The sequence below is a fragment of the Helicoverpa armigera genome, chromosome 21, assembly GCF_030705265.1.
Source record: "Helicoverpa armigera isolate CAAS_96S chromosome 21, ASM3070526v1, whole genome shotgun sequence".
Lineage (NCBI taxonomy): Eukaryota > Metazoa > Arthropoda > Insecta > Lepidoptera > Noctuidae > Helicoverpa > Helicoverpa armigera.
Genome location: NC_087140.1, coordinates 1,615,694 through 1,635,088, shown reverse-complemented (window position 1 = coordinate 1,635,088; position 19,395 = coordinate 1,615,694). Strand labels below are relative to the sequence as shown.

The following is a 19,395-nucleotide window of genomic DNA, read 5'->3' as shown; positions in this document are numbered from 1 at the left end:
TAAAGTGAAGATGCCGCGAGCGTAGCGAGCGCGAAAATTTTTGAGTTTTGGGTCACTAAAGCACCTAATCTTGTATAATAAAAAAAATCCGCAAAGTGAAGAAGCCGAAGCGAGCGCAAAATTGTTTGAATATTGGGATATTAAAGTAGCTAAATATAAAAAAAAATATTGCCAAGAAAAGAAGCCGCGAGCGAAGCGAGCGCGAAATTTTTTGAGTTTTTGACACTTCGACTTCTGCAGGAAATGCTTGTCTATTTGTAATTTTACAAGGTTAAACTTCCATACAAGGCAAGCAATCTCATGTATACTATGTTTTCAACTCGTAGTTGATAAAGGCGAGGCAGGCTCTGAATTGGCTTGGTTGGTGGATTTAACTATTGTTATTGAAAAACCTGTTTGACTTCCTATCCTCTCAAATCGAGTGATCATCCTCCGAAAGGAGGTTAAGACCATAGGCTAAGACGGCCCTGTGAAAAATGTCCGGGTTTTCCCCGGACACTTCTTGAAACCCCGCCCGGACGGCTTCCAAACGAGGACAGATCCGGGGAAACCCGGACGGATGGCAGCCCTAGTCCTACGTGAAAAGTATGTGTTGCGAGAGTAAGCTGGAGTTTTGATTTAGCTAATCGTTGTTTGAGGAGAAATGCTCAAGTTAAACAAATTAATAAAATTTTATTTTTACTACAGTTTATATTTAAAGAATCACAAAATTAACAAATATTAAAAAGATCTGATGCTTGCGACTTTTCTTAAGACTAAAATCTTTAATTAAAGCAGTATAATACAATGAACAAGCAACAGTGCAAGGTGAAGTCGCGAGCGTAGCGAGCGCGAAAATTTTTGAGTTTTTAAAGTCAAAAAATGCAAATTTCTTGGATCAGGTATATATTTTTTAATGATATTTTTAGGGTTCCGTAGCCAAAATGGCAAAAACGGAACCCTTATAGTTTCGTCATGTCCGTCTGTCCGTCTGTCCGTCTGTCACAGCCGATTTACTCGGAAACTATAAGTACTACAGTGATGAAATTTGATGGGAATATGTGTTGTATGAACCGCTACAAAAATGTGACACTAAATAGTAAAAAAAAGAATTGGGGGTGGGGCCCCCCATACATGTAACTGAGGGATGAATTTTTTTTTTTCGATGTACATACCCGTGTGGGGTATCAATGGAAAGGTCTTTTAAAATGATATAAAGTTTTCTAAAAAACATTTTTCTTAAAGTGAACGGTTTTTGAGATATCAGCTCTCAAAGTCGTAAAAGTATGTCCCCTCTATTTTATAACTACGGGGTATAAAATTCTAAAAAAATAGAGGTGATGCATGCTAATTAACTCTTTCAACGATTTTTGGTTTGATCAAAGTATCTCTTATAGTTTTTGAGATAGGTTGATTTAACTGTAATTTACGGAACCCTTCGTGCACGAGTCCGACTCGCACTTGGCCGGTTTTTTTATATTAGTATGGGTTGTAGCGCGAGGCCCCCCCAAGCGCGAGGCCCTGTGCGATGGCACAGTTCGCACACCCCTAGCGCCGCCACTGGGACACACACACGGTCGGTTAGCCCCGTGGTACTTAAGTTATTAATTAACTTGTGTTATGGGTGCTAACACGACTGATGAACATATAGCTACATGTTAGGTACGGGAAATTTGATTAGTCTGGGCACTATTAATAATGGCCGGTCTGTATTTATAATGCCCGCCCGACTCAATTGAGCAATAAGATAAAAACAGCAAGGTTAATCAATTTTCCCAGCCATTATGAATAATGCCCATCCTTTATTGAGAAAATGAGAAAAGTAATAAAATAGGTGAACTGCTGAGTTTCAGTTTAATAAATAAAACCAAAGTACCTAACAAAATTTTCTTGAAAAGGTAACAAGAACATAGTAGTTAAAAAAATAACTTAAAAATTTTATAACCAACATCATTATTTACTACTTGCTTTGATAAAAATATTATTTAAAAACTACTACTACTTGTATTTGCAAAGTAAAAATTATATTATATTTAAAGAAAATAGCCAAATGAGAATAATCAACAGTTATATCCAATAATTTTAAGGATTGTGCAAGAAAATTATCAAGTTTGGAATTGCTTATTCTTGCAAGATGAGCTTTTGTGACATTTGGAATCGCAAAGAATGTTTGATTTCTTGCCGTTTGAAAGTTTGGCCGATTCTTTAATCTAGTTGTAGGCAGACATTAGTTTGATGATGATGATGTTATATTACTAAAACATTGGGTTCTAATAAAATAACGGCATGATCCGAGCGCGCATGGTTTTGTCGGACGAGGTCATTTCAGAACGACACTACATCGACAAAAGCTGTTGAGTAGTTTCCGAACGCACGCGCCTTCCGTCAACTGCACAAGACAGTGGGAGCGTCGCGCTGCGCGACTTGGCCAATTTTATATTTTATTTATTGGAAAGTCTTAAAATTTTATGTTAAATCGGTGCAGAATTTGTGATAGTGTCGTAATAAGTGTAACTGTGATGATGAAAACCATATTCTGTATGTAAACCATCTTCAGCTCAGCGGGCTTTGCAGGCGAGCGTAACAAAATGGGTGAGTACGCCGGTAATTAATTGGTTTTACTTTTATTTCTTCAAGTATCTGAATGTAAGAGCAGTATTGCACGAGACCATCAGGATACTAACAGGCGATCATGCCTATTGTCTTATTGGAATCGTGATGGATTGAATGTGCTCCTGTGTTTATTGGTAGAATTATCGATTTTTCTCATGCGTTTCTAAATTCGACTGTGAGGTTACAAGAATTGACTTTTTGATCCATTTTTACTCGTCTTCGCTTAATGCCCTTGTGTATGTTGTTAATGTAATTTTAAAATGAATGGTAATTTTTGAGTTTGGTTAAATCGTGGAAATGTTGAAAGTCTAGGTGTTGCCTGCAGTAAGTGTTCGAGCGAGAATAATACATTGACGTAAGAGGCAGTAAGTGTGCTAAGTGCTGAGTGGTTATCGGAGGCTCGCCAGGTGGTTACGGCAGGCGCTAATCGCCGCGTCCTTGTGCAGCGAGCGCCGCCGCCGCTCGACACTCTTTGTAACTTTGTGTTAGGCAAAAAATACTTGTACCTAGCTCAATAGATTGGTAATGGTAATGTTTCACAGCTTCTCAAAAGTGCCAATTTGCCTCTTGGCTAACACCTAAATCAAATTCTAGGGTTTGTCCATCTATATTATCTAATTTGCAGGGTTTTTTTTACAAAACTTAACACATTATAACTTTTGTTAATTAATCTCTGAAACAGCTTTACCTTTAGTATGGAATTTTCTTTGAAATGACACACTTATGAACTTAGCTTATTATTTATAAAAACCTTCACAAACATAAAACAAAATTCTGAACAGAATGGGTTTCTGTAAAAAACTTATTACAACAAAATAGAACCAACTTCCAAAAACACTAAAAAGGCAAAAAAGAATAATTTGATCTGCCTGGAAGTTGGTTTCTAATGGATGTACCTATTTGTAAGAAGCTATTTTATTTTTGGCTTTTGAGTGTTAAGCATAGTTGTCATTATCTGCTTTAGTGCAAAGGTCTCGTCAATATGAATAATATAAGCCCAAATACGAGGTCAGGATCAAAATCCCTACTAATATTATAATTGCGAAAGTAACTCTGTCTGTCTGTTACGCTTTCATATCTAAACCACTGAACTGATTTTAATAAAATTTGGTACAGAGATAGACTTGACCTTGAGAAACAACATAGGATAGTTTTTATCCCGGACTTTTGAAGAATTCTCTTGGAAATGCGATATAAGTGAACTCTACGCGGGCGGAAGCTAGTTGATTAATAAATGGTAGTGTAATCGCGTAACAAACATACAAAAAAATACAGTCGAAATTGAGAATCCCACCTTTTTGAAGTTGGTTAAAAAGGAGACAAGTATTTAATTGAGTAAAGGTGAGCAATGCAGTGGTAGGCAAACGGAGGTCATGATTTTGACACAGAGCATCTTGGTCAGATGATTGTGGCAATGGGTGCCTATGTGGTTATTAGTGCCGCAAGCACTTTCTTTGTATTCTTCTAGAATTCTTCCTAGAAATAGTGAATCTAGCTATCTCTTACTACCGCTCTCAGCAAAACTGAATTAATGCCCATTCATTGTGGCACCATTTAATGATTCTCTTTTCTATTAATTCAAATTCTCCATTAAGATCCATTGCATTTGAAAGACACAAGAGTAGACAATGTATTAGCAATATTCTAGCATTGCTGAGTCGGTTTAACACTATATCATTTATATTGCTCATTAGGATCTGACCCCTGTGCACTGAGTGCAGCAGCACGTCGCGTCGCTGGAACGGGGCAGTAACAGAAACTTGAGAGTGCCTGCAAGTCACGCCGCGCGCGCGTATGCGTACGGTTGGATATTGTGCGTGACGGTGTGGTATTACGGATTTAAAAATGTCCTCTGTGGTTAAATGTGCAAACTGCAATGTAGTGATCAACGAAGTTTTGGCCTTCGTCCATAATAAGATTGCTGTTATGGACGATGAAAGTATTAGCAGAATCTGTGTGAGCGCTTTCTCTGAGAGTGAAATAGTAGCGGCGAAGAATCTGTTGTTCGAATCGTTGCCGACAAAGAAACGTAAGATAACGAGGAGGAAGGCCGGTAAAAGTGTTCGAAACATAGACGACATCATCTGTGTTATTCGCGATACCGACTCCGAGGATATCCCCGTCTTCGTGGCCCGCGATCTTGAGAAGTTACCCCCGGTTCTGTTCGATCATGTTGACGTGACGAGGCTACTGAAAGATATTGTTAAGCTGCGGCAGGATCTCGACATGATGAAAGAAGATTATGCTACAGTTAAACAGATGAACCAGTTGAGAACTGAGGTGCAAAATCTTTCATCAGGATGGCGCAATGTAAACACCAAAAGAGGTGCAAATGTCGCAAGACTTGCAAACTTTGAGTGCGATAGTGGTCCCATCGGGTTGCCGCCAGAGTGCAATGAAGGCAGTAGTGAATGTTATCAACAACAATCTACGTTGGAATCAGCATTAAAAACCGTTATTATCGATAATAAAATATTGGAGGGTAATAGTCAAAGTCATCAAGGCGAGTCTACCGTCGAACGACGAGCAACGGCTACGATGACGCATGTCGCTGGTCAGCTGATCGAGTCGCTTGCGGCTCCGCACGCGCAGTCGGCGCCCGTTCTACCGCCCGCGCCGGTGCGCGAGGCGGTCGCTGGGGCATGGCCCCTGACGCCGTCCCCCGCGGCGACCGGCGGCCGCGGTCCCCTGTCCCCCGCTCAGCTGCCGACATTATCTAGTCCGGCCACCAGTACTGCGCCGCTACCACCACCAGTCGATAGAAATGGATCCAGCCCTATGGCGCCTAAATCCTTAGCGGAGATTGTTAAAGAAGGGAATTGGAAGACACAGGCCCCGAGTGAACAGTGGATTCGTGTTCAAAACAAAAGGTTTCGAAACCGTTTCGTTGGGAAGCGAGGAAAAGCGGAGCCTGAGCCTGGATGTAATTTTATGGCAGCGGAAACTAAGGTTCCCATGTACATTTATAATGTGGCAAAGGGCGTGTCTGTGTGTGATATCCATACCTACATAAAGAAAAAAACTAACATGGATGTTAAAATTGAAAAAATGGACATGAAGTTAGCGAAGGATTACGAATCATACAAAATATTCGTACCAAAACATTCCTTAATAAATTTCCTTAATGATGACTTCTGGCCAAAGGGGGTAGCCTATCGTCGATTTGTTAACATTATCAAACGTGATAAGGAAAATGTCCGTGTGACTAGCGAGAATATAGGCAAATCGAATAATTTATGAATAATATCAACTTGATAAGTTTTAACTGCAAAAATGTGACGAGGTCAGTGGAATGCGTGCGGCAGCTTTGTCGCTCGGCAGATGTTGTGGCGCTGCAGGAGACGTGGCTTATGCCGCACGACCTTGATACCTGGCCACGATAGACAACGACTTCGCCTGCACGGGTACCTCTGCAGTGGATACAGCGGCAGGAGTGTTACGCGGCAGGCCCTATGGCGGAGTTGCCCTACTGTGGAGAAAGGTTGCGTTTCCGACGGTAACCGTAGTAAAGTGCGATAGTGTGCGTCTCGCCGCGATAAAAATCGAGCTCAGTGATCGTTCCATCTTAATATTTTCTGTGTATATGCCTACCGAATCCAATGATAACTTAGTGGAATTCACAGAGTGTCTTAGTGAAATGACAGCTATAATTGACAGTCACAATGTACAGTCAGTGTTCATGTTAGGGGACTACAATGCGCACCCCGGTGAGTCATTTGCTACCGAACTTTTATCTTTTTGTGCAGAACAATCGTGGTACTGTGTAGACCTAGAACTTATGCCGTCGGACAGTCATACGTTTGTCAGTGATGCGCACGGTTGTCGGCGCTGGCTCGATCACCGTCTTGTGACAGGTGATGCGCGGCAGTCCGTGTCCGCAGCCTGCGTGTTATATAATACTTATTGGTCTGATCATTACCCCATATCTATACGTTGTAATTTTAATTTGATTAAGCCTAAGATTTGTATACCCACTGTTTGTATAAATAGAATAGTCTGGGGCGAACGTGACTCGACTCAAATAGCGAAATATAATAGTGTATGTCACTCTAGACTTCGTGAAATTGATTTTCCCTCAGAATTAAGAAGTTGCTCAGATAATATGTGTTGTAACAAAAGTCATAAAATCCTGTTAGATAACATGTATGACGAGATTATTTGTATAATGTCGGAGGCCGCTTTAAGTAGTTATAATGTTACTGAAAAGCGTAGAGGTAAACACATTACTGGGTGGAATAGGCATGTCCGAGGCGCTCATGAGGCTCGGATATGTTTTCTGGCTTGGCTGTATGGGGTAAGCCTGAGGCGGGACGTCTTTATGATGATATGTGTGCAACAAGGCGCGCTTTTAAATCAAAATTAAAGTGGTGTCAAAAGAACCAAGAACAGATAAAAATGGATATTATTGCCGAACTTCACTCAAATAAAAAATTCGGTCAGTTCTGGAAAATACCAATAAAATGAATCATAAGCCGGGCCTCCCGTCAGCGTGGCGGGAATGCACGAGCCTAGTGAGATCGCCACTATGTTCTCCCACCATTTCAGAGTGGTCTCGCCTCTGGGGCCAGCGCGGCAGGAGCCCGATGCTGAGGAAGGTGGTGAACGTAGTGTTTATTTTACTGCGAAGGAAGTGCGTTCGGTGATCAAAGGCATGGTGAGGGTAAACCTCGGGTCACGACAGCCTCAGCATCGAGCACCTGCAGCACGCAGGTGTACACTTACCCAGAGTGCTTGCTATGTTTTTACTCTGTGTTTAGGCCACGCTCATCTGCCTGATAATCTAATGCGCACTATAGTTGTACCTGTCATTAAAAATAAAACTGGTGATACATCGGATGTAAACAACTATAGACCGATCTCACTAGCCACAGTGATAGCCAAAGTGTTGGACAGTCTGCTTGGTCAGCACCTGGATAAACACGTCTCGCTAAATGATGCGCAGTTTGGATTCAGGCCTGGGCTTTCCACCGAGAGTGCTATCCTGCCTCAAGCAGACTGTACAATACTACACGAGTAGAAAGACCCCAGTCTATGCATGCTACCTAGATTTATCGAAAGCATTCGATCTAGTATCGTACGATATTCTATGGGATAAATTAAAGGACGAAACTTGTTTACCTAGGGAATTTGTGCTATTATTTATGTATTGGTATAATAAGCAAAAAGAATGTGTAAGATGGGCAGGCTCTTCGGAGGAATATAGGCTGGATTGCGGGTGAGGCAGGGGCTGACCTCTCCCACGTTGTTCAGCCTGTACGTCAATGGGCTGATCGATGAGCTCAGCAGCACCGGCATAGGGTGTCATATAGATGGAGTATGCGTGAATAACATCAGCTACGCAGACGATATGGTGCTGCTGAGTCCATCGATTGGTGCCTTACGAAAGCTCCTAAAATTTGTGAGTCCTATGCGGTGGCTCATGGGCTCAAATATAACGCAAAAAGAGTGAAATAATGATTTTCAGACCGGACAACAAGCGATACACATTCGTTCCGAAGTTCACTCTAAGTGGAACAGCTCTAAATAAAGTTGAAAAATTTAAGTATTTGGGCCACTGGGTCACCGAGGATCTTAAGGACAGTGAGGATTGAAAGGAGCGCAGAGCGCTGTCCGTCCGTTGTAACATGTTGGCCCGCAGGTTTTCACGGTGCACAGGGACTGTCAAAGTTGCGCTTTTTAAAGCATACTGTCAGTCCTTTTACACCTGTACCCTGTGGGTTAACTATACGCAGCGGACGTACAGCGATCTGCGCGTTCAATACAATAACGCGTTCCGGGTGCTGATGGGGCTGCCGCGCCACTGCAGCGCCTCCGCGATGTTTGCGGCGGCTGGCACAGACGGCTTTGCTGCCATTATGCGCAAGCGGTGCGCTTCTATCATGCGCCGCACGCGCGACAGTCCCAACAGCATTCTGCGCGCGCTGGTGGATCGGTGGGACTCTCCGATACTGGCACGCTGGATACGGTTGCATGCAATCGTCTAGCTGTCCAACCGAACCTGCCAGTTCATTATTTATTGTGATTTAAATGTTTTAGGTATTAGTAGTTACTAACACTAGTTTATAAGCTTGTAATTTTACTAACAAATATGGATGTAATTTTAGGATGAATCCGAAATAAATGATTTATTATTATTATTATTGTGATGAACGGGTTGTTTGGCAAGGCATTGTTATCCCATGGAGTCCCCTGGGGCTGTAGTTAAGTTGTTCCTTGTGTTTAGTATTGAAGTGATAAGCATGTCGTTAGGTGAGAGGGCGCGGGCAGGGCGCGGGCAGGGCGCGGGTGTGCAGGTATTCGGTTGGGCGCGTGTCCGGTGGAGCGGCGCGGTGTCCGGTGTCCGACGGTGTCGCCGGATCGCATGCTCCGCCGCCTGCTCCGGTTACACCGGATACGCACGACTATTTATTAATATCTATTATTATAACTAGTATTTGCCTCCCGACTTTACGTTCTGAACTGTTTATTCTTTTCATACCCGCGGTAAAGCAATGTTTCGTAATTTCGCGCGCGGTCACTTAAGGACAGGCTGGGACTCAGCAAGACGGTCGGCTGTGCTGCAGTCTTCGTAGTTCGTACAGTTCAGAACTTGGTTATCTCGAACTACAAGTTTGGCATGTGTATTGTAGTTATAGTTACCGGCACGGATATTGAGCTCTCGGCGGAAGAGTGGGGATCGCTTTGCGCACCCGTACGCATAAGGCAATCGCTATCGCTTCTGCGCAGGTGAAGGTCAGGGCTCAATATCCGTGCCGATAACTGTACTGTGTTAACAATACCTAATAGCTTAAACTAGGAAGAAGTATATGTTTGTTGCTGGGGAGTTTGTTGCGCCACTTCTTCTTCCCAGCAAAAACACATAGGAAGTGGTGAAGGGTGGGCGTTTTGGGGCTGTCTTATGTAAAGTCCTGGCGTTCAAAAAGTGCTGTCTTGCAGCCAAGTTTGAATAAATGATTTTTGATTTTGATTTTTGTTCTGTAACATCAGTAAACTTATCCAAACCGCGCAGCAAACGATCGCACATATACAAGCCACATACAATCAATTTGCAATAATTAGAATCGTCGTCAGCATTAAGCCGGAGAGTGCAATACGAGTCTGTCAGAATTGGGCGTTTGCGCAACAGTACAGCAACGCTGTAAAGTGATAGTCTGCTTGTAACGCGATCCAAGTCGGAATGTTTCAATTTGTCATGAGAACATTCGTTCACCGACAAGTACACGAGGTGGCCGCGACCCTTCAAACTTTAATGTCAATCGATTCATTACATTAGATTAATTATTCATATACATTTAATGTTTTCCTAAAGTAACTAAAAATAATGTCTACTACTAAAGTCGAAATTCAACAAACCAGTCAAACATTAAAAAAACGGGCCAAGTGCGAGTCCTAAAAACCCTAAAATCCCGAACATTTGGTGTAAATCGCGTTTTTTGAAAATATGCAGAAAAAAGACCCAATTTTCATATTATTTTTAGGGTTCCGTACCCAAAGGGTAAAACGGGACCGTATTGTTTTCGCTCCCTGTCCGTCCGTCCGTCCGTCCATCTGTCACCAGTCTGTATCTCCGTGATAGTTAGAGAGTTGAAATTTTCACAGATGATGTATTTCTGTTAGATACCGCTATAACAACAAATGCTGAAAACTAGAATAAAATGAATATTTTGGGGGGCTCCCATACAAAAAACGTGATTTTTTTGTCATTTTCTAACTAATGGTATGGAACCCTTCGTGTGCGATTCCGACTCGCTCTTGTCCGGTTTTTTCATTTGGCATTCTAATAAACCACTGAAAATAACGTGTAAGTTCATTATAATTTAGTAGTTTGCCCAAAAATAATATTATAGGCTACTTTTTATCCGGGTTCGTGCAGAGGTTTCCACGGGATGCGGGTGAAACCGCTGGCAGAAGCTAGTGGTTAATGAATGTCTACGAAATTTTGTAAAATAAGAAGTAGAGACGTTTTCTTCAATGTAATTATATTCTATCAATTCAACGAAATACATATTTGGTAGAGGCCATTCATCAAGTCATCATGGTGAAAAAATTTGTACGTGACCAGTTCTATCTATAAATATCGCGTGAGCGCCTTCTAAATAATAAACTAGCATTGAGCCGAACGGGGAGACAACATAACTGCGGTGAACGCCCCGGGGTTGCTTCAAGCAAAATACACACTACAACTAATACTTAGATAACTTGTGTGTAATTTTATGATCTGTAACTGAAAGAAGCTCACTAGAATGAGCATGATATAGCTACAGAGGAGTGAGGAGTCTACAGAAGGTTCAATTAAATTGACATAGCGTAGCTACGGATACGTACTCTATTTGACTCAGCTTTTCTTGTTTGGTAGATTATTTGTTTTAGTCGTGATCTACTGCAAAGCAGCAGTTGGTGATAGACTGTATAACGTTATCTCGATATACCGACCTTCTTGACTGCCTCGTTGGTCTAGCTGTCGCAAGTGCGGCTGCTGAGCACGAGGTCTCGGGTTCGATTCCCGAGTCGGGCCGAAATCGCTTTGTGGGTTTTAGAAGACTTTCACAAAGCAGCCCGGAGCCTGGAAGTTGGTGATTGATACACCCGTGCATCGGAGAGCACGTAAATGTCGGTCCTGCGCCTGATCTCTCTCCGGTCGTGTCGGATTTGCCGTCCCATCGGGTTATGAGAGTGAAGGAATAGGGAGTGCACCTGTGTCTGCGCAAATGTTTGTGCACTATAATATGTCCTGCGCAATAGGCTGATCTCCTTAAATGAGAACAGCCGCCGTAGCCGATAATCGGCTAGGAGGACATCATCATCACATCATCACATACCGACCTTCAATGTTAGACGTTCGGAGTGGTTATGTGTACGGGACCAAGCAGTCTCGTTACGATGGCACATATATTGACGAGTGCTCGTTGCCGTTGCGCCTGCTCTCTGCCGCGGGCGCTCAACTAATGGCACACTACCTCGGTGACTCCATGCTCTTATACGTTTGTGAATTTCAAAACACATGTAACGTAAGTGCAAAGTTACTGCCTTTGGCAATATAATCTGGGACTAGGTGCCGCGCATCGCTCTTCCCACACCCTCCTTAAGTTCGTCGTAAATGATAGAAACAGCGACTCGTTCCCCTGTGGTTTCCACGTAACTCTTTATGAATGCTCGCCGTGTATCACGTACATGTACACTGTGTAGCTTTGCTCAGTAGAGACACTCTTGCTTTCGTCCGGCACCGCGGCGCCGGCCGGCCACGCCGCCGATACAGCGATCAGGTTTACGTGTAGACGGTGGACGAGGATTTATGGCCCATAATGTTACGATGAGTCAGACGCTTAATTACGAATTTCAATAAGTAGGTGAAGGCGAGCCACACGCTTACGCAAAGCTCACATACCGCTGTTGTAGGCTGATTATGACTATTGAACGAATAGCTTTATTCGTGAAAAACAACATGAGAACCACGACTATTCTACAGGATTTGCTTGATTCTTTGGCCGATAGAGGGAGCTTGCAATGCTATACGAATCACACAAAACAAGAAAAGTGCATGCGGATATTGTAGCCAGTATGGCGCATAGCAGACCTCGCCACTGAAGGATTACGTAATGGGCCTCAAGTTCTGCTCGCCAATACCACGAAACGCAACATCACTGCTCACTGACACTTACATTTTACTGTCGGTAGGACATGCAACGCGGGCGGGACCTCACGGAGCCGCTGCTTGCTGTTAGGATTTGTCGCAGTTTGGATCTTTTTAATTTTGAAGTTATGCTCTGAGAATGTGCCAGGATACTATTACGTTACCCACCTAGATATTAATGCAGGGAAATCTTTATCAGTTCAGTGTTAAAATCTATAATGTCATTTACGAAATAAAGCACTTAAAACGTATGTGAATTTGTCAGACAGGCGCACCTAACTTTGAGCAGTTCGTGTCTCGTAATATTAGGTTTATGTAATGTTATTTCACACCAGTTTATAGCGCCGCTGTCGCCCACTCACGCAACCTAAACACAACTAGAATTAGGATACCTGCGCGATGAAGTAACGGCCAACGCTTGCCAAAGTGCCCACACGGACAAACTTCACATCCCAGACAGCCGTGAACTGTAATGTTATGTGTTAGATAAGTGCAACACAAAACAAGCGCTTTATGTCATTATGTAGGTCGCATACACGATGAATGTTATACGATTGGTAGTTTAGCAATCAGCTGCAAACTATAAAATACCTCATGATAAGATAACCTGCGCTCTCTGTACTGTGGAATCACGTCGAACAGGTTTGTTGTATGCGTGCGGTATACAAGGCGGGCTGCGTTCTCAGCGGCTGGTGTTCCGTCAACGGACACTGCCTGTGTACACGACGCGCTTGTGGGAATACTCAACAGGATTGTGCTCGGACACAAACACTACCTTCGGTTCATGTTCGATTTCAATTAATTTGTTTATCGGACGAGTTTCGACTGATTTATAATATTTTGCATGCATAAAATTATAATTTCGCGATAATGAAAATATCACGTCTCGCAAGTTATCTGTTAGGTTCACCGGAGCGGTGGTTAAGTGGCATTTAATGAATTTAAGGCATCCGATGATCGATTTTTTGCCGTCCCACTGCTTGACAACACGCTCTACCTTGAGGAAGCTTCATCAGTCGCTTTCTTAGGACTAATTAATTTCAGATTTATTAGCCAATGACGTTCAAGAACCCGTTTGATAGGTCCACAGACCTTTGAAGATTTTGCTTGGATCTTGCCCCATAGGGGCAGGCTCATTATCCGATAGACCACCACGACTTTTTGAAGCATTTTGTCTGTCAACAGTTCAAAACCCAATGTGATCGGCCACGGGATTGATAATGCTTGACGCACACCGCATGTTTTGGATATCATCAGAGTGGATATGGAATGGAAGTAATGTTGTGTTAGTGGCATGTGTCGAAGTTTTAGTGTGGCAGGTAATAACGTGTGCGGCAGGCACGTGTGTCTCCGGCGAAGTGTCCCGGGACGTAGGTCGCCGCTCCCGGAAACGAGCCGTATATAGCGCTCCGCGGCGCCGCCGACACACCCGACATCGACATATCAAATCAATTGGCTTGCACATTTTAGTTACGTTTCACTTAAGAATAAATGTGTAGGAACCAAGCTGTCAGTAGAGTGATTCTAAATTACATAATATTTATCTCTGCGTTTTTAACAGTCACTGAGGCATTGTCATCATCTAGAAGCAATTCCTGCGGCTCTCGTTCGTCTAATGAAGTTATCAGTTGAATCTGTGGCGTGAGTGGCCGGAGTTAGGGTGAAGTGATCGAGCCTAGACAAGTGTGTGCAGACTCAGCCGTACGTGCTCGGAGCGGCCGCTGACTCCGTCTGGCTAGTGCCAAGCCGGGGGCCCGATACTTGGCCACGGCCGTCGCACATTGCGATCTGATCTTTTTTCCAGAACCACTTCAGATTTATACTTGGAAACATTTTTTTTTTCTTCCCTAACCTTGGTACCTGTAGTAGTGCATAATTTAGGTAGTATTTCTCCCAGACTAATGGTTCTGATCATTAATAGTTACTTAAAGATAAACATCAGTTAATTGGCGTCTAGAAAAAACGCTGAAGAGAAACTCCCAATTACGCGCTAGATTTGTTTCCAATTTCCCAGCAGTAATTTAATGTTTAATAAGTAAAGTAACTTTCTGTTAAAGTGGGTCTCAGTGCACTAAGCCTCTATAAAGTATCTATCAAGCTTATCCGGAAAGGAACTTTCTTCAGTCAGATTTAATTACACGCTTAATCTGAGGTCTGAGCTGAGAGCTTCGGCGCGCGGCACCGACAGTACTGGACTCACATGCATGTCAAACGGCAACTACATTCGTAAGGAGCTTCCTCTTATTCTTGAATTCATGACCGATTTGATAAGAATAGTATGAACCTATACTGAATTAGTATGGACACATGAAGATCACTTAATTTCAAGGGTAATAAATAGTCCATTAAGCAACATCAATTTATTACATACAAACTTACTACAAAATGCCAATAAGAAAAGTTTGATTGGATTCTTTCGGCAACATTGTAGAATGATCTGTCCATTGAGCAAGGTAGAGCGTGTTTGCGAATGTTATCGCAGAGTTATCGCCGAAGGTGTTGGGCGATAATCACGTCTGCGCGCTATGTGCGGATATTGTTCCTGCTGATGCAATGTTTTCATTTGAAGTTTCATGTCTCCCAATCATATACCTGACAGAGAATTCTCTTCACTCAAGTGTTCTGGCACTCTCGTCACCTGCAAGTCGTATTCCGCTTATCTATGATTTCAAAGCTTTTCTAGCACGTTAAGTTAATTGGGTGCTCTCAGGTTGAACGTGCTGTTACAGCCTTTTTATCGTCCCACTGCTGGGCACAGGCCTCCTCTCACATGGAGAAGGATTGAGCATTAATCACCACGCTTGCTCAATGCGGGTTGGTGATTTCAGACTTTATAGTCCAGGTTTCCTCAAGAGTTTTCCTTCACCTTTTTATCAGCCATTGGTGTCTAAGTATACTTAGAAAGTACATACAAACTTAGAAAAGTTGAACGTGCAGCAACTTATTATTAGTTCTTTCGTAGTTACTATTATATTACTATTTTTGAAGCTGGGATTTCATAAATAGGTAAACAATGTCGATTACATTATCTACGACCTTGCCGCTCTGAGAATGATATGATAAATATGTGATTTGATAGAATTGCAATTGAAGTTTTTGTCGCTGCCCAGTTTTGTGAGAATATTTATTGGTCAATCTGATACTTTCGGCAAATTCTGGAAGGATCCTTATTGGAATACATTATTCGAATATTTATTAACAATTCATGAGTTATTCTGAGATTCTGTGACTGTCCTAATGAGTTATTCTGTTGAAACACCCAAAACTTATCCCATAGGCAAGCAGCCACCCTGGTTTGCAATTCATGTCCAGTGAGCATTCCGCTGTTGTTAGTCATGTTACTTCAATCTAAAGTAAGCGCAAGGACAACATAATTATTAAACGGGGGTTCTAATTCAGAATAAAGAACCTTTAAAATTTAACCTTGTATGAGGAACGTACGATGATAAAATATGAACTTGTCGCTAACTTTAAGACCTTGGCATCGAAACTGTCGTATCCATTTGATGGGATCTTATAATCGCCTGTTGGTGTTAGGTTAGTCATCGGCCGCGAAATGTTTTCATGGGTTCAACGGCCATAAATCGTCTTCTGATTCCAAGTTATATATTAGGAAGTGAGGCTTTATTTATAGAGTGGAAGGCACGCGTCGCTCGCGTCTCGCGCTCGCTGCGGTGCGCCGGCGTCGCTCGGAGCGGCGTCAGTGCCGAGGCCAGGGGGGCGCAGCGCGAGCGCCCGTCAGTCACGGTCGGTGCTTCACGCGCTTCGGCCACACCGCACGTCGGCGTCCTAGCGATCGATCTCCGTATCATCGCGCACTTTGCTTTTGAAATCGTTCAAGAGTGCTAGTGATAATTTCGATACCGTTTCGCCAATAGCGAGCATCGGTCGTAGCTACGTGTACGATAAAGCGAGCGTCGGTCGCCGCTGCGCGTTCTGTGCCGAATTGTAATTCTTCACGCTAACGAAACCTCGAGTCGAGATAAATTCCTAGAGAGTGCATTTACAGGGGATTTTGTTGCTATATTTACATTATCCTTGTGTGAGTTAGTGTCGCGGTAGTGATACACGATGAGGCCGAAAGAGGAGGTGGACACGAAGGTCCAGACGGGGACCTTCATCCTGTCCGAGAAGATCGACGACACCAAGTCTAAGAAGAGCGAGAAGGAAATGAAGAAGGAAATGAAGCGCCTAGAGAAGGAGAAGCAGGAGCGCGAGAAGAGGGATAAAAAGGCGAGAGAAAAGGAGAAGGAACGAGAAAAGCAAGCAAAGAGAGGTCAGCATATAAGTCATTCTTATTATTTACTATGACTCAGATTATTTGTTATCACCGAGCCACGTTATCATGATGTCATCTCGAGCAAAGGTCTGTCGCAGGTTGCTTCACACGTCCACCACTAATAGAGTTGGCTATTAAAGCGTACACTTTAATCCGCGTCTATTGTTGTTGCGGTTACATCATTAGAGCTTGACCTTGATTGACGTCACTTATCAAATATTTGTCATTGATTACTTAGTATTTATAATATTGACTTACTCCGGTGACTTATCAATTAACATATTCAATATTTTATTGTGCATGCAACAAATGTGTGAGTGCGCAGTCGCGGGCGCAGTAATAGCTAATATGCGCGTTAAAATTAATCCGCGTTGCAAATCGTACAAACTGGTTTTGAGTAAACAAAGTTTAATTTAAAGCTTTGTTCATTCTGCTATAGCTCGTAAAATTTACTATTGTCTCTGAAGCCGTGTTAGGTATATGTACTTACTTTCAATAATTCGTTTTCGATTCTCATGATTCTTTATGACACCGTAATGTATTCTGCCGGTAGCGTTGTGTTCGTGTCGTTTACCTTTATATTCTCGGAAATTGAATTTTCCTAAAATATCACGCCACGCTTGTGTTGGTTGACGGTGACATTTTGGCACTCACTCTTTACGGATTTCTCGGAATGTTTACTCATATCTACTTTATTTTGAATTGTGCCACAATCGTCGTGATACAGTTTTTCGTATGTTATTAAGAACCATCGTCCTTGGATCTACACATCAGCTGAACATATGTCATAGCTCAAAGCAGAGCGACGATAACTCTGTAGTCATATTGAAACAATGCATTACACGCCATACGCTACGCTGCTTCAGTATCGTTTCACTCACTCAACATGCATGTTATTGAAATGAATGATTCTTGATCGATTGCATTCAAACATTTGTGGGCATTTATAAGTCCAGCGTTATTTGTTGAAACTGCAGCGAGCGTGACCACGTCAGCGAACGCGTCGGTCGCAATGAGATTTATGTACCGCTTTGCATACAAAAGTCCCGGACCGTCACGATTTCGCCTGCATTTCAATGAATTACAACCGCTCTTAAGTCAACCGGAGAGAAATTACTGTAGAGTCCACCGGGGCCATTGATTGCCAGTCCGTGTTCCTGCCGCTACTTATTTGGCCAGTTTATAGCGAAACAGCTTTCTTGTCGACTTGCTTGTTTCCTGTACATGAATTATTTGCAGTTTTCGTTTTCCTCGGTTCTTTTTGCGTACTGCCACAGCTCAAATAGCAATACATTAATCGTAGTCCACTGTTACTTCATGCACGCAAGTTTCTGCTGTGTTTTTTTCCCTCAGCTATGTGTAAGCAATTTTGTGTAGCACCGGCACTGGCCGACGCCGACGATTTTGGAAAGATAACAATGTTCTAGCCTACGGTCTGAGTCTGCTCTTAACTAGGAGTTATGTAATTCAGTGAATCTAGTGAAGATGCATGTTTATCTACTTGTGTTTTGCACGTTAATGACTGGCGTGTGTTGTATCACGGGATATTTACCGGCGCGCGCTCCGGTGCCTCCGAAAACGATCGCAGTTACCGCCGCATGCATAACGTTATTATTTTGTCCCAGTTCACCTGTTGCTTCATATTACTGATTGCGTTTATGATATTCGCCAACATTCGTCCTTCTGTTGTGTTGCACAATCGTTGTGAGGGTGATGTCATACACATTTATTTTACTTTTATTGTCGCTTTAATTATCTCTCTATGTTAATATTTTGTATTCTGTCATAATATATAAGACTTATTAAAATTCTGTCACACCATTTTTATGTGGTCCCTTTGCAAATACATATTATAATGACGATGCATAAAAAGAAACAGACAAGAAATCATCATGAAAAACTGAAATCAATGCAAGAACTCTTCCGAAATGGAATGCAGCGAGGACACGATGGTTGATAAATACAATCGTTATTATTGGAGGACTATCTCAAGTATTCGAGCGCTAAGTCTGTGACGTCGCAGTGCGCGAACAGTTTGCACCAGCTTGCGAGTGATATCTTGTTTAGCGAGTGGAATCACTTCCGCGTGTATTGTGTGTTACTGCTCCTGCTTTACGTTCTGAACTTTCAGGAAGGTACTACAACTCACTGCCACAATAAAATGTATAATTAAAAATGCTGTACGCTTGTGAAAGCTGATGGGGTGTGTTCTTCACTTAGTGTGGTGTTTGCCGCAACCTTGGCAGTTGCTCACAGATTCACTAATCTTTTTATTTAGGTACTGCACTGGAAATAGAAATAAAGAATTTAGTTTAGATAATCTTTTTGGTTGATTTTTTCTTTTATGGGATAACTGGCTTTTGTATCGTTGTGCCGACAGGGAGGCGGAGCAGTAATCGACTTAGCCATAAACCGCATTAATCTCAGGCTATTCGTTGACGCGTGAGTTTAGTGCCTGGCCACAGATTACTGCAGTATTGTGTGCCTGATTGTATTTGGTTGTATTCATATTTAAACCCCTACAAAAAGGGACCCCTATGATTGAACGCTATGTGTGTTTATGGTACCGACGCAATCAAAGGGATTAGTAATATTATATTAGAGGTATTAGTAATATAACATACCATTACTAGATAAGTAGGAATGTAGGCCCAACCTGCTCGCACTTTGTAACTATTGTTATTAATATCTCCTGGCAAAGATTATATGAAGACTTGACTAGTTTTTATTGTGTAAGCAGTTTCTCACGCGAGCCGGTGGGGCGGGAAGTGCTCGCAGTTTTTGTGACTCGTCTTGGATCGCGGCTGACCAATTTGTTGTAGTATACAGGTTTGTATAGTACTCACAGTTACAGGTTTGCTGGCGGCCTGTACTCGTGAGCGCTAGTGACTGG

At 42.6% G+C, this 19,395-nt stretch overlaps 1 protein-coding gene across 1 annotated transcript in view; it reads left to right on the top strand.

Annotated features, from left to right (window-relative positions):
- Nucleotides 1–15,893: 15,893 nt before the first annotated feature.
- LOC110380782 (actin-binding LIM protein 2) overlaps nucleotides 15,894–19,395 on the top strand; it is a 44,622-nt gene continuing 41,120 nt past the window's right edge. The window contains 1 exon segment of the mRNA XM_021340888.3: nucleotides 15,894–16,499. Coding sequence (XP_021196563.2) covers nucleotides 16,295–16,499 — 205 coding nt within the window. The 5' untranslated portion in view covers nucleotides 15,894–16,294.